General features: G+C 36.7%; 1 protein-coding gene across 1 annotated transcript; it reads left to right on the top strand.

Annotated features, from left to right (window-relative positions):
- The first annotated feature begins 5,736 nt into the window (after positions 1-5,736).
- On the top strand, positions 5,737-6,903 carry LOC113338554 (uncharacterized mitochondrial protein AtMg00810-like). Its single transcript, XM_026583948.1, has one exon. It carries the CDS (start codon positions 5,737-5,739, stop codon positions 6,901-6,903), a length of 1,167 nt encoding a protein of 388 aa, XP_026439733.1.
- Positions 6,904-15,797: the final 8,894 nt, after the last annotated feature.

Raw genomic sequence — 15,797 nt, forward strand, 5'->3', positions numbered from 1 at the left:
TAGTGGTTTAAAAGGCTTAGTGCATACGCTAAATGCATTCGAGAGACCAGCGACAGTGGTATAGGTAGGATTTCCTTAGTTTTGTTTTACTTGAGGACAAGTAAAATTCAGGTTTGGGGGTATTTGATGAGTCCTAAAAAGTGCATATTTCTATATATTTTTCTTGACATTTAACTCATCTTTTGTGCATTAATTCTACATTTTATCCCATATTCTGTATTTTCTTTGTTTTCAAGAATAAATATTTTTATTAACTAATTTTGCATTTTTAGGTAATAAATAAAGTTTGGATGAATAGCGGAGCGGAAAAGAGAAGAAAAGCGGTGAAAAGCCGGGAGGAATTACACAAGGAAGCCGCGAAGAATGTTGTGCGCAAGACCAAAAGGCTATAACTGGGCTTGAAGAGGAAGAATTGTCCTTAAAGAAGATATGGGCTTGGCATACCCAAGGCCCAAAACCCTCACCCAAATCCATTTCCTATATCCATACCCGTTTCCCTTTCTAGCCGTCAGATTGGATCATCACATCATCCTACGGTCGGCTCATCATCGTGCATCAAACTCTGAAGTTCCTGTCAAACATCATAGTACCTAACCCCATCTGGAACCGTTAGCTTCGTTGTATCTCGCAATCCAACGGTCGCTACAAGCTGTTTCCCTTCTTGTCGTTCGATTCGTTTCATATGTGGTCATCCAACGCTCTCGTCTTGCTGGACATCAAGATTGCTGATCCCGCCCAACACCGGAGCACACCCAACACATATAACCCAAAAACCTAACCCTAAATCGCTCATTCTCTTCTCCCCTTCTCTTTATTCTCTTCTCCCGCCTCTGCAGACACCATGTCTGTCGTACCACCACCTTCTCCACCATGTCCGCCACCACCTACTCTGCCACAACCAAACCACCAACTCCACCTGCTCGAACATCATCACCCCCTCTTTCTAGACCCCTATTTGATTGATATTTCTTCTCACCTTTCTCTGAAACCCTAGAAGAAAAATCATTCGATTAGGCGAGTCTAGAGTAGCAATTGACACATGGGAATGGAGCAAAGGACCAAGGGGAAGAATGGGTCGAAGACAAACTCGTCAAATCACATCAATATGGGTAAGAATTACCAAACCCTAAATTTTCTGATTTGGGGGAATTTATTAAAGAACCCTAATGTTCTGTTAGGAAGAGCATTAGAGAAGATATGGGTCTGTTTTGTACTGTCAAATTAGGTAGAAATAATTTACCTAATTTCTGTTTGAATTGGGGATATTTTTGGGGAAGAACCCTAATTTTGTAATTTGGGGGAAAACCCAAATTGGGTCTGTGGGTATAAATTGAGACTGTGGGTATGTTTTAATGGGCATGCCTGGACTAGCCAGAGCACCACCAAGAGGCCTGGAATAGCCAGGACCTCAACTGTTAATTTTGTTTTCAATATCAGTTCATTTTAAATTTCAGTTGTTCAATTCATCATGTTCTAGTTTAATTGCTAAGGGGGAGATGAAATCATGATGCTTCTGCTAATTCAATCCAAGCTAGATATTGTGCTTGTTATGCTGAAATGTTTAGGATAGTCTTAATCAAAGAACATCCTTTAGGTTGTTAAAACACCTAAGTGGCTTCTCTGCGGGTAGTTGCAGTGTGAGAGCCCCAACTATCACAAGGTTTAGAATTATCTTAGTGCCTTTAGCCTCCTTTCTAACCCAACCCTTTGATGAGCAGCAGGCATAGAACCTCCACTGCCATCTAGTTTGTCAGTTGAGCCAAGAAGCTCACTGATAACTATACAAGGGACAAGAGCAGTATTGAACTGAGATTTCCTTAGCGTAGGTAAAATGGTGGATTCGAAGCCTTAGTACCCTGTTGCATTTCTTTACTTTCTGTCACTATTTCAGTCACATACCAAAATAGCTCAGTTGTGTTTCAACACAACACAAAATTCATTCCCACTGTCACTAGAAAAGTAGAAACAACACTAGCTCCCTCCAAGTCCCTGTGGACAAACCCTTTCTTCCCATCACTAGCTACAACAGACCCTGTGCACTTGCAGGTCAATTTGTAGGTTGTTTTAAAACCCACCAACAACATAGGATCTATGAATCATAGCATCACTATTTGACGTGTACACATGCTCTACCACAGCAATGGCCAAACAACAGCCAGAGAAAGCCGTCAGTAACCACCAGAACAAGTCTCCAGGAAGGTCCGCTTCCTATGCAGTCATAGTTTGTTGTATTTAGTTGAATCTTCCCTGTATATTCGTGATAAGTTGAGATATTCCCTGTATTTGTATCCATATATATATCTAATACAAAGAAAGTGTCGACACTATTGTGTGACAATTCCACATAGAAATCTCATAAATTTAAGATGGTATCCTTGTAGATCCTAGGAACCCTACTCTTCAGTCTTCCACTTCATCTCTGTCATAGTTTGCTTCCTTCATAGTTTGCTTCATCTCTGTCATAGTTTGTTTCCTTCTTATTTCACTATGTCTACCTCAGATCACTCGTCCCCAATCTCACCAGTTCACAACTCCAATCCTACAGAAAATAATGAAACCCAAACCCCTTCTTCAGGAAATCCTAGAACCCTAGACCCTTACATAATTCATTCAAGTGATAATCCTGCAACAGTGTTATCTTCTCCTCTTTTGCAAGGGGATAATTATGGTTCCCGGGTTAGGGGAATCACAAAATCTCTGAATGCTAAGGGCAAGCTCGGTTTCGTTGATGGATCTCTTCCTCCTCCAAAGGATGAGTTGCAGTTTCAATGCTGGAAAAGGTGTGACGATCTTGTAGGCAGTTGGCTTCTCAACTCGTGCCAACCTGACATCAGGGATAGCTATTTATATGCCCCCAATTCCCATGCTATCTGGAAGGATTTGCAGGTGAGATTCTGTGTTTCCAATGCTCCAATTATTTTTCGTTTAAAGTCCTCTATTGCTTCCATCAGACAGGAGTCTATGCCTGTGTCTCTCTATTATACGAATATCAAAACACTCTGGGATCAGTATGATTCCCTGGTAGCTTCTACAGAGGCCTGTATTTGTGGTGCTGGCAAGCACATGATTGAACGGCTTGAAAGGGAACGTGCCATGGAGTTCCTACATGGTTTGCATGACAGGTTTTCCAACCTTCGCAGTCAGATCTTAACCATGGACCCTTTCCCTACTGCACTCCGTATTTTCAATCTGGTTCAGCAGGAGGAAGAACAACAACACATCACTTCTGTTTCTCTTCCAACACTTGATGCTGCTGCACTCAATTCGAATCGTCATTTTCCATCCAGTTCTCGTCCTTCAGCCAACCAAAACAAGCGACAACGTCCATTCTGTGACTATTGCAACAAGCTTGGTCATGTCAGAGACAAGTGTTATCGACTCCATGGTTTTCCTCCCAGCGCCGGTAACTCTCTGCCTCAACCTACCAACAATATGCACATCACAGCAGCGACTACAGTTGCACCAGATGATACGTCTGCCATTCAGCATGCTCTGCCAACGCTGTCAGCTGACCAATATTCACGTCTTCTAGTCTTGATTACTCCTGCACCAGAGTCTGCGCAGATTGACACTCGTGCCAACTTTGCAGGTATCACTTTATCCACGTCTCTAGTTGATCCCTGGTTTGTAGACAGTGGTGGCACACACCACATCTGTAATTCATTGCACTATTTTAAATCATATATGCCTGTTCAGTCATTGATTCAAATGCAATTACCGGATGGATCATTCTCCGTTGTTAAGCATATTGGTGAAGTTGTTTTCTCGCCCACACTTACGTTGTCGAATGTGCATCATATTCCTAATTTCAAGTTCAATCTTATTTCTGTGAGTCAGTTGACTCGCCAAACTAATTCTGTCGCTTATTTCTTCGACAATGTCTGCTTCTTTCAGGACCGAGTAACGAGAACAGTGATTGGTCAGGCTGATTTCATCTTCGGCCTGTATCATCTCCAAGTCAATCCTCATCAGTCCTTTAATCGAGTTTTGTGTAATAAAGCATCTGCCGATGTTTGGCATTGCAGGCTAGGCCATCCTATCTTAGAACGTTTCAAATTTCTTTGTCGTAATTTTGATTATATTAAATCTAGTTCTACTCACTTCTGTGATGTATGTCCATTGGCTAAACAAAGCCGTTTATCCTTTAATAAAGTTGCGTTGTCTTCGAAACGCTGTTTTGAACTTGTTCATTGTGATATTTGGGGTCCTTTTGTGACACCTTCTCTCACAGGTGCTAAATATTTTCTCACTATAGTTGATGATTTTTCACGTTGTACATGGATTTATCTCATGCACACCAAAAGTGAAACTTTTAAATTTCTCAAATACTTCTTTAATTTTGTTATCACTCAATATTCTAACAAAATTGATCACATATCCACTGGCACTTCCGTTCCATTTCTTTCATCCTTGCAAAGATTGCAGTCTGATAATGGCTCAGAATTTTTATCCAGAGAAATGCAAACATGGTTTCATGACCATGGTATTCATCATCAACGGAGTTGTGTTTCCACTCCTCAACAGAATGGTGTTTTTGAACGTAAACATCGTCATCTTCTTAGCGTGGCTCGTGCTCTACGTTTTCAATCACATTTGCCTATCACTTACTGGGGAGAATGTTTACTCACGGCATGTTATCTCATTAATAAAATGCCTACTCCTGTTTTACGACATAAAACTCCACATGAAGTTCTCCTTGGTACTGTTCCTAATTACCGTCATTTACGTGTTTTTGGTTGTTTGTGTTTTGCTCGAAACACAAAAGTAAATTCTAAATTTGATTCACGAGCTAAACCTGGTGTATTTTTGGGATATCCCTATAATCACAAAGGTTACATTATTTTAGATCTCCTCACAAAGACAACTTTTGTGTCCAGAGATGTTGTTTTTCATGAGCATTTGTTTCCCTTCAAAGATGCTCAATTGACTACAGACAAAGTAATTTCACCTTCTATAGATTCTGATGATGTTTTCTATGAGGAATTCATACCTGTTGTTCCATCGAATCATGTGACAGATACGTCTTCTCATATTCTTTCACCTTTTTTGCAAGAAGATGATTCTAATTCGTCCATACACACTTCGAATGATTCTTCTTCTCCTGTGAATGACTCTCATTCTACGTTCAGTTCTCCGGATGTTCCTCCTGACACAGTTGTTTCTCCTAATCCTATTTCTGCCACCGAGAATGTTTTACGCAGATCCCTCAGAGAACACCATCGTTCTTCTCACTTGAAAGATTACATTTGCTCTGTTAACAAAGGTTCTTCCAACTCTCTCTATCCTCTTACCAATTATATTTCTTTTGATAAATTCAATCCGCAACATCGTATATTTCTCTCTTCGGTTATTGCTAATGATGTACCACGATCATTTACGGAGGCCATTAAATCTCCACCGTGGCGTGATGCCATAATTAAAGAACATACTGCTCTCCAAGATAATGATACTTTTACAATGACTACTCTTCCCCCTGGAAAATCTGTCATTTGCTGTAAATGGGTGTTTAAGCTTAAATATAAACCGAATGGTGACATTGAACGTCATAAAGCCCGGATGGTTGCCAAAGGATACACACAACAGGAAGGTATTGACTATCATGATACTTTTGCTCCTGTTGCTAAATTAGTCATTGTTCGTGTTTTATTGTCTATTGTTGCCATTTTTAATTAGCCTCTTCATCAACTTGATGTTAATAATGCGTTTTTACAAGGAGATCTCCATGAAGATATCTACATGAAAATTCCTCCTGGTTTTCAGAAAAAGGGAGATACTCGTGTTTATAAACTCAATAAATCTTTGTATGGTCTAAAGCAGGCATCTCGTCAATGGTTTGCTAAGTTTTCTTCTGCCTTACTTGAGGAAGGTTTTCAACAGTCTCGTGCTGATTACTCTCTTTTTCTTTATCATAAAGGTGCAATCTCTATTTATGTTTTGGTTTATGTCGACGATATCATCATTACAGGTAATAATGACTTGGCTATTAACCAACTCAAACATAAACTTGAAGCCAAATTCTCGCTCAAAAATCTTGGGCGTTTGCAATATTTTCTGGGAATTGAAGTTTCTCGTTCTCCCAAAGGTATTTTTCTTGGACAACGTAAATATATTCTTGACATTGTCCAAGATGCAGGTTTTTTGGGTGCTAAACCTGCTGCTTCTCCTATGGAGCAACACCTTAAATTATTACCGGATTCAGGACATCCTATACCTGATCCAAGTGTCTATCGACGATTAATTGGTCGTCTACTATATCTTCAGGTGACTCGCCCTGATATCACTTATTCTGTGAATTATTTAAGTCAATTTCTGCAACATCCTTGTTCTGGTCATTTGGATGCTGCTTATCGTGTGGTTCGTTATCTTAAAGGTACTGTTAGTCATGGAATTTTTCTCTCTGCAACTAGCTCTCTTTCCCTAGCTGGTGATACTGACTCAGATTGGGCAGGTTGCCCAATTACTCGTCGTTCTACGGCAGGATATTTGACAATGCTGGGTGCTAGTCCCATTTCTTGGAAATCCAAGAAACAACCCACTATTTCTCTTTCTTCTGCTGAGGCAGAATATCGAGCTCTCGCCAGGGTGACTTCTGAGTTACAATGGATACACTATTTATTCACTGATCTTCGTGTTAGTATTCCGAAACCAATCCCAGTCTATTGTGACAATCAGGCTGTTGTTCACATTTCTGAAAATCCGGTATTTCACGAACGAACTAAACATATCGAAATCGATTGTTATTTTGTTCGTGAAAAAGTGATCTCCGGTCTCATCAAACCCACTCACATTCCCTCTGCAGCCCAATTGGCTGACCTTTTCACCAAACCGCTTGGTGTGGATCACTTTCGTCATCTTGTCAGCAAGTTGGGCGTTCGGCACCATCTTCCTCCCGCTCCAACTTGAGGGGGGTATTGGACGTATACACATGCTCTACCACAGAAATGGCCCAACAACAGCCAGAGAAAGCCGTCAGTAACCACCAGAACAAGTCTCCAGGAAGGTCCACTTCCTATGCAGTCATAGTTTGTTGTATTTAGTTGAATCTTCCCTGTATATTCGTGATAAGTTGAGATATTCCCTGTATTTGTATCCATATATATATCTAATGCAAAGAAAGTGTCGACACTATTGTGTGACAATTCCACATAGAAATCTCATAAATTTAAGAATCACACATACTAAATATGCAGTGTTTGATCAAAATTGTTACGAAGAGCGGAAGAGGGGGCAAAGCAGAAAAGCTTACCTTGTTTGAAGTTGCAGGCTTTCAGCAACTAAACCTTTGATTGTAGATCAGGAAGAGTGATTCTGCTTAGGGTTTTATCTCGAGTGTTAACTTGGGGTTATACTAAAAGTCCACATTTGCCCATGATTTTCTTTGAAATCCCTTGAATGAGCCCGTTCTGTAAAGAGAACACACCTTTAAGTGGAGGGTGTTATTTTCTAATCTTTTGGTCCATGGGTTAAATCCAAGTCAAAATGCAGGGTTGGACGAGACCCAAAATTTTGAAACAGTAGAAGCCAAGTCCAGCTACTAATCGCACAGAATTTCCTGAAAAGACTTGCAGAATCTGACATACAGAAAGGTGGTGTTTGGCAAATTTTCTCTGGACTAATCGTAAACTGCCAACTTTTTAAGAGATAACTACCCAAACTTAATGCTCAAAGGAGTGCCCACTACGAAGGAGTACAAATTTTGGCTTCTTTAACTTCTGGATTTTGCTAGCGTCGAAAGGGTTTAAGAGGTGCCGACCATATTGTCTTTGTTTGATTCACTACTCATGTTTTGTAGCAAGCAATTTCAAAATTGTACTGGAGTAGTTAACTGGAGATCAGAAATCAAATCTCAAATAAATTAAGGGAAAACTCTGATGCTTTTCCTTTGTGTTTTGTAAGTACTGTACAAATTTCCAACTTCATATAAAAGTAAACTCTGTATGAGACCACCTATTTAAGGAGTATTAACCAAACACCATATTCAGCATTTTTCTTTTTTTGCTTGGCAGTTATGTGTGCGGCTCCAGATTAACAGGCATCATGGCCGGCTCCACTTAAATAGGCTTCGTGGCATCTGCAGCAATCTTACCAGTAATCTGAACTCTAATCTGCAGCAGTCTTTTTTTTCTTTTCTTTTTTTTTATGAAAACAAACCTTTATATTAAAGCATAATATTACATAACTTCCTTTCATCCCTTACCAACATTTCAAATCTAGCTGGGATGTCACAACCAAAATCGAACCAAGATTTCCGAGATCTAGCCTCGTGGGCTATTACATGGGCTATATTGTTCGCCGTTCTTTTTACATGTCTAACAGCAAAATACATAACTGAAGACTGCATATGTCTTATTTCATCTACATAGCTCCGGTTCATCCAGTGAACGCTTGAGCTGACATTGCTGATAGCACTAATTACATTTTGACAGTCGGACCCAAACAAAACATTACCGAGTCTGGCCATGAATCATGCTATACAGTGGGCCAAAGATCTCAATCTCAGCAAGTGTAAGTCAACATATATCCTTTTCTAGTGTCATGAAGTTGATGAAGATGCAGAATTCCTCGGTTTGGTGGACTAACCGTAGGCCGAGTTGACCGTACCATAACACAAACTGTTTAACAGAAATATGTACCAAAACATTGCTAAAAGGAATAACCACTATTAAGTATAAATACTTGCTTCTTATCTTTTGAGTTTTGCGGAAATTTGGTAAACGCGCTGAAAGGGTTTGAGGGGATCCGCCGATATTGGTTTGAAATTTTGAATCAACATTCATGTTCTTGGAAGCAATTTTAAAATGGTACTCTAATTGACCGGAGATCAAAAAATACAATGAAGCTTAAAAATACTCTCATGTTTTTCCTTTCTAATTTTAGTTGACATTTCCAACTTCATATAAAAGTAAAACCCTTACCAACTACTTAAAAGCTTAAACCAAACAGCACATTCAAACTTTTTTGCTTGGCAGTTGTGAATGGGGTTCTTCTTTAACAAGCTTCTCAGCATTTGCTGCGACCATACAAGTAATCTCAATTCTAATCTGGCAAGTGTCATTTACAAGATATCCAGTGTTTGAGTCATGAAGTAGACTAAGAGGCAAAAACCTCGAAACACCACGTCCGGCAATATTACTTGCAAAATGTTTTTCCCCTGCTTCAGAACCAATAAATTAAAGGTCGAGACTTTAGGTTAATCTTTCCCTGGAATGTATTCACACTGTAACATACTAGATAACAAAAAAAAACGCATTATTTCAAGAACAAAAAAAAGGTAGAGGATTAATATGTACCATTTGTCTTTGTGATGGTGTTACAAGGATTAGTTTGACTAATAATTGCAAAACTGCACTCGGCATTCACCGGATATTTGGTCGCGCCCACACAGTAAAGGTACACTGATAAGTGATCAAACACTATCCCATCTCCCTTAGGATAAATCTGTGCCTTCCTATTGAAATTGCAAGAAAATGCTGAGGATTAACCAAACCAGAACATTTAAAAGGAAAACACTACCATTTAGCACCGCCAGCACTGAAAACATCAGAGTAGTGTTTTACTTCGTTGTTCATGTACAACTTAGAAAAGTTTTCAATCTTCCACATGAATTTGAATGTTGTCGGAAGTTCAACTATCTGAGTTCCATCGGCGGCTAGAGTAACCCTTCAATAATAGAAGGTCAACGAAATTCAAACCAAGATTCGAGATAAGCAATAATAAGAGATTTCGTATACATGAAACTCTTGCAAATCTTACCTTGGTACCGCTGGTAATTAATCTAGTAGAAGTTGCAGCGTAAAGTGTTGAAAGAGTGATCGATTTTCTTTAGGGTTTATCTCGAATATTAACCTCTTTGGGAATTAAGGTAAAATGAATATTTACCGATCAAAATATAAAAGGTATAGTATAAGTGATTACGTGAAATGTCTATATTTGCCCTTGAATGAGCGCGTTTCGCAAGGAGAAGACACGTCTTTTAACGAGAGGAGGGTATTATTGACAGCTAAATATCACCCGCCAATGGGGAAAATCCAAGTCGGAGTGCGGGGATGGACGAGACCCAGGTTATCACTAACGCTATACAAACAAGTGGGAATGTTATAAATATCCTTCATTTTTGTTGACCTTGCACAAATATTCCTGAGGGGTACAAAATAATTTTTTTAAAGTCAATTTGAGAAAGTTGCTTCCGCTTTTGGAAGCAACTTGTATAAAGTTGCGTTTACTTCTGGAAGCAACTTGTGCTAGTTGCGTCCGCTTCTGGAAACAACTTGTGGTATATTTTAAAAATTGAATATGAGGGTATATTTTAAGGGACAGATTTTGAGGGGTATTTAGATAATGTTCCCTACAAACAAAATCCCATAAGAGAAACCGATGGTTAGAAAGCGATTCCATCATCTGGGTAAACCCATTGTCTATCCAAATTTCTTTCACGTGTGAGCTTTTTCGAGTGGAGACAGTACCTATAAGAACCAGTATCGTCTAAATACCTCAATATTTTTTTTGACTACTGACCAATCTGCATCTCAGGGGTTTTGTATGCTGACAAGTCTTATAACTGCATATATTATATCAGGTTTGGTAATGGTTACATACTGAAGAACACCAACTGTGCTTCTATATGGAACATGATCGTCAAAAGGAGGAGAAGTAGTATTTAAAGCGGTAGATGCTATAAGAGTAGAAGAAGACCTTGCGGCGTCTTAATCAACATATTAGTGACATAATGCGCTTAAGACAACAAAACATCCAGAATTCTTGGTAATTTGAATACCCAATAAAAAATGGAGTTCACCCAAATACTTAATAAAAAACTCTCTGCTTAAAGTAGCAACCAAGTGATCGATTTCATAAGTAAAGCTTCTTGCGCCCAAAATGTCATCTACATATATTTATAATATAAAGAGAAATTGTATTGTTTACCCTGCAGAAAAGAGAAGTGTTAGTTTTTGAAGAGACAAAACCATTCTTAATGAGAAACTGACTCAATCTCTCAAACCAACTCTTTGGTGCTTGTTTTAAGCCTTAGATAGATCTATGAAGTTTACACACAAGGAAGTAGTTTATTAGAATATCCTGGTGGTTGAATCATCAAAAAAATATCTTCAGAAAAATGACTATGCAAGAAAGAATTCTTTACATCCAGTTGTCTCTTCTTCCAGTTCTTGTAGATAGAGATTGAAATAATGATGCAAACACTTATTGGATTGACCAAATAATTGAATGTATCTTGATAATCAATTCCCAATTCCATTTACTTGAGAACCAGTTTTTGTTTGAAATTCTTTTGGGATTCATGTATATTGTTTTATGAGTTGCATATCGGAATTGACTCAGTTTTTTGCTACCAAAAGATTCGTGGAACATCTTCTCAGCAAATTCTTCGATTTCTCGGAAGCAATGATTTACTTTATCATAATTCAAAATCAATGGATAAATTGTATGCTTGTTACCATAAAATCTCAAAAAAAATCCGAGATATCGTATTTTTTAGGATGTTACGGAAATTTTCAGTTTACTATATGAAGTCTTAAGTGTCTTGGCAAGGTATGAAAAGAAATGCCAAATCCTAAGAAAAGATATACCAAAAAGGCAAGTCGATCCAAATCCCATATGGCCATGTTCACAACAAATATATCAAATCCATTTCGATTATTGGAGGAATAGTTTAGCTGAGTATATGCATGATATAGTTCCAGAGGGGAATGCTAACAACAACTTTTGTTTCTTAACATATATAGAAAATAAGAATGTGTATGTTCTTTAAAATCCCATATAATATCAGGTTCATTTAGTCTATATATTGTAAGACTTTACATGCAGAATAATTATGGAATTTCTTTAGAAGTTTAGAACTGATTTTCCTTGTAACTTCGATATTATCAAAATTTCATCAAATTTATCTCACTAAGAACTAAAGTTGTAATTTTAGATTCAAACTACCTAAATCTTAGTAACAATTTCAAATCCAAACCAAGAAGACACCTAATATTACAACAATTTTATTACATTGACCAATTGTTCATATATATCCATTTTCGGAAATAACTGAAAGTTTAAATCCTAAATAATAATCAATTAATTCACTAACATCATTAAAATAAAATTTTACTATAGAAAAATGCTCCCTCCGTCCCACTATTAGATGACCTACTTAGTTTAAAATTTTGTCCCACTATTAGTTGACTTATTTCATTAAACAAGGTGATATTTCTAAAATTATCCTTTTGATTGATTATCGGTAGTAAGAAATATGTATAATTTGATATCCATGTTTATATTCGTTGCGTAGATGTTGTAAAATGCTTTTCAATGATACAAAGTTTACGAAAATCCATGATATAGTTTGAGAGATAAATCAATTCTAAATTTTACAAATTATTATCATAAGGGTGTAATTGTAAAAAATACTCCCTTTCATTCCTTGCCTTAAGAATTGTGCAAACTAGAACTAGGTCATTTAATAATGGGACGGAAGGAGTATATTAAAACTTGAAAGAAAAAATGCATCAAAATTTGAAATTTATTTAATAAGACAGAGAAAGAGAAAGAGACAGTTATACTGAAATTTGAGAAGTTAGAAACTGAAATTTGAGTAGGAGATGATAAAGGGAGTGTTTATTTATGACATATTTTGTAAATTACACATTTGTGCACAAGATGAGGTCAATGATGGTGTTACGTCTCTTTTAATTTGACATATTTTTAAATTACAAATTTATGTACAATATGAGGCTAATTATATTAACAAAATGATGTTATACAAAAAAAACATTGCTTGATAGTGTGTAACTACTGTTGGCAGTGAGTAAGGTGTGCTAGGTCAAACTATAGCATGATCATCTGTTCATTTTACCGATTGGACTTACAGCCTTCTTTTTTGAAATATTAAATGACCGGGAACGATCGGAACCCAACGGAGAAACCGACACAATAATTTAGATAGTGTTGAAAATCTTGTGGGTTCCAAATTATTTCACGTCATTAATACAATGGCATTCATCACCTAATGGTATAAATTCACATCAACTAAGTAACAAATATCAACAATTTTCTACATTATGTTTGCGAAAAATATATATATATATATATATATTTACCGTTATGTGATGATAATATTGAATAAACAAGATAAAAAGACTAACTATGGAACAATATAGTTGAAAATGAAGAAAAAGAAAGGAAGCGTTATTATTAAATTGGTGTATCATACTAAGGAGGAAGAGATCTTTTATATATGCTTTAATTTATATATCATAAAAATAATAGTCGGACCATATTATATTTTCGTCGGCACCTAGAATGGGGTTGTAAGAGTTATACAATTAACACTCATATAGTTGGTATTGAATGACTAATTACTAACAAGTAATTGAGTCTGGTTAATCACCAAAATATTTATATCATAACAATTTAGTGTTTAACTTCATTAGTTTTACACTTTGGTGTGTTGTTTAGTAATTTTAGCAATTAAAAGTACACATTTTTTTATCTGGTCTAAATTCTAACCACTATTAAATATTTTATATCTATGTTTTAAGAAGTAAAACCAAAAGCAAAAATAAATTCATATTCTTCATGAACGACTATCTACCAACTTTAATAAGTGGAGATACAAAAACACACATACTCATAATCAGTTGATATATCGAAGCTAAAATCAAACTAAGTTTTTTGAAGCCTTGAATCAGTACCACACTCTTCTTCATCTAGTCAAAACAAATATAACATCTAATAAATCTTTCTTGTGAATTCTTGTAGTGTAGAAATTATAGAGGTGAAAGCAATTCAGAGATTGCTGAGATGAGAAGTAGAAGAAAAGATACGAAACAAGACAGAAAATTAAGTTGCAGGAAGAAGAAGTTGATAGGAAAAAAACTTGTTTAAGTTGTTTATCAATAATAATTGTGTCTAAACTTGAAACAGGACTGGACTATTTATAGGATAAACATAGCCGACTTGAGAACTAACTAAAGAAGTTAACTAATGTAGGAAACAAGTGTTTAACTAAAATAGAACTCTCAAAACTAGAACAGGAAAATAAGAAAAGACTAAGCTTAAAATGCAAGACAATTAATGTGTATGTTGTACGGCATCAGTCTCCCCTTCTTGAATTGAGCTCGTTCTCGAGATATCTGAAGGCAACATCACTTCATTATCTCCATGGAAATTGAAAACTTCTTGAACATTGAACACATTGGATATTTTCCAATCAGCTGGAAGATCTATGACATATGCATTTTCATTGATACGTTTCAATACTTTAAAAGGACCATATTTCTTCATTTTTATTTTATTGTAAGTACCAACTGGAAATCTCTCCTTGCATAAGTGAATCATAACCAATTCTCCCTCTTTACAAATATTAAGTCGTTTGTGTTGATCTGCAGCTTCCTTATACTTAGCATTTGACTCCTCGAGTTTGTTCTTTACTTCGTGAGGAAGTTGAGAAGCTCGTTCAATCATTGCATCAGCTTTTGTATTTGAGTGTTGTAACTTAGGAAGAACCACAAGGTCCAAAACATGATTAGGAACTTTAGAATATACAATATCAAAAGGAGTCTTACGAGTAGATCGATTCACAGAGGTATTAAAAGCAAATTCCATATATGGAAGGAGAACATCCCGTAGTTTGCAGTTGTTCATGCACTTGGCTCGAATTAAATTTCCCAAAGATCGGTTGACTACTTCTGTTTGACCATCTGTCTGTGAATGAGAAGTAAAACTAAATTGTAATGCAGTTCCAAGTCGCATCCACAAAGGTTTCCAAAAGTAACTCAAAAACTTTGTATCTCTATCAGAGGTAATATATTTTGGTACTCCATGAAGACGGAAAATCTCCTTAAAGAATAAAGAAGATACATTAGATGCATCTGTAGACTTCTTACAGGCAACAAAATGTGTCATTTTGGAATATCGATCAACCACCACCATGACTGAATCATTACCTTTAGCAGTACGAGGCAATCCCAAAATAAAATCCATGCTTACATCTGCCCAAGGTGCATCTGGAACTGGCAATGGAGTATATAATCCAGTATTTTGAATAGTATCTTTAGCTTGTTGGCAAACCATGCATCTCAAAACGTATTTTTGAACATCACGCTTTAAAGAAGGCCAAAAATAACGGTCTTACACAAGAGCAATAGTCTTGTCACGGCCAAGGTGTCCACCAAGTCCACTTCCATCAAGTTCTATAATAAGATGAAGACGTAATGATCCATGAGGTATGCATAAACGATTACCCTTGAATAAAAACCCATCTGGAATAACGAAATCATCTATTGAAGAACCACATTTTTCCCATATGGACTTAAAATATTCACCCTCTGCATAAATATCTTAAAAATAATCAAAAGCAAAGCTCTCATTACGAATGGATGCAAGTAGCTCCCCGACTTAATGCATCAGCAACTTGATTAGTCTTCCCACTTTTATGCCTCACAGAAATATATATTTGTTGATTGTAGATAACCAGCGATCATGCATTCTGTTAATCTTGGCAGAAGTTTGTAAAAACTTCAAAGAGAGGTTATCAGTATTAACAACAAATTCTCTATGGATCAAATATGTAAACCACTTCTTCTGAGTATCTGTATTCTTCTCACTATGAAAAGCAACAGGATGGCCTTCTTGAGATAATACTATACCAATGCCAATGATTGAAGCATCACAATCAATCTATAAAGGTTTTGAAAAATCAGGTAAAGCTAGTTTTGGAGCCGTACATAATTTTTGCTTAAGAATATGAAAACTCTTATCAGCTTCTTCAGTCCGAACAAACTTTTCTTGTTTGA

Source organism: Papaver somniferum, unplaced genomic scaffold (assembly GCF_003573695.1).
Source record: "Papaver somniferum cultivar HN1 unplaced genomic scaffold, ASM357369v1 unplaced-scaffold_19, whole genome shotgun sequence".
NCBI classification, from domain to species: Eukaryota; Viridiplantae; Streptophyta; class Magnoliopsida; order Ranunculales; family Papaveraceae; genus Papaver; species Papaver somniferum.

Bases quoted from the DNA above. Each gene is read 5' to 3' on its own strand.
- LOC113338554 (XM_026583948.1), top strand. From the start codon at position 5,737: ATGAAAATTCCTCCTGGTTTTCAGAAAAAGGGAGATACTCGTGTTTAT.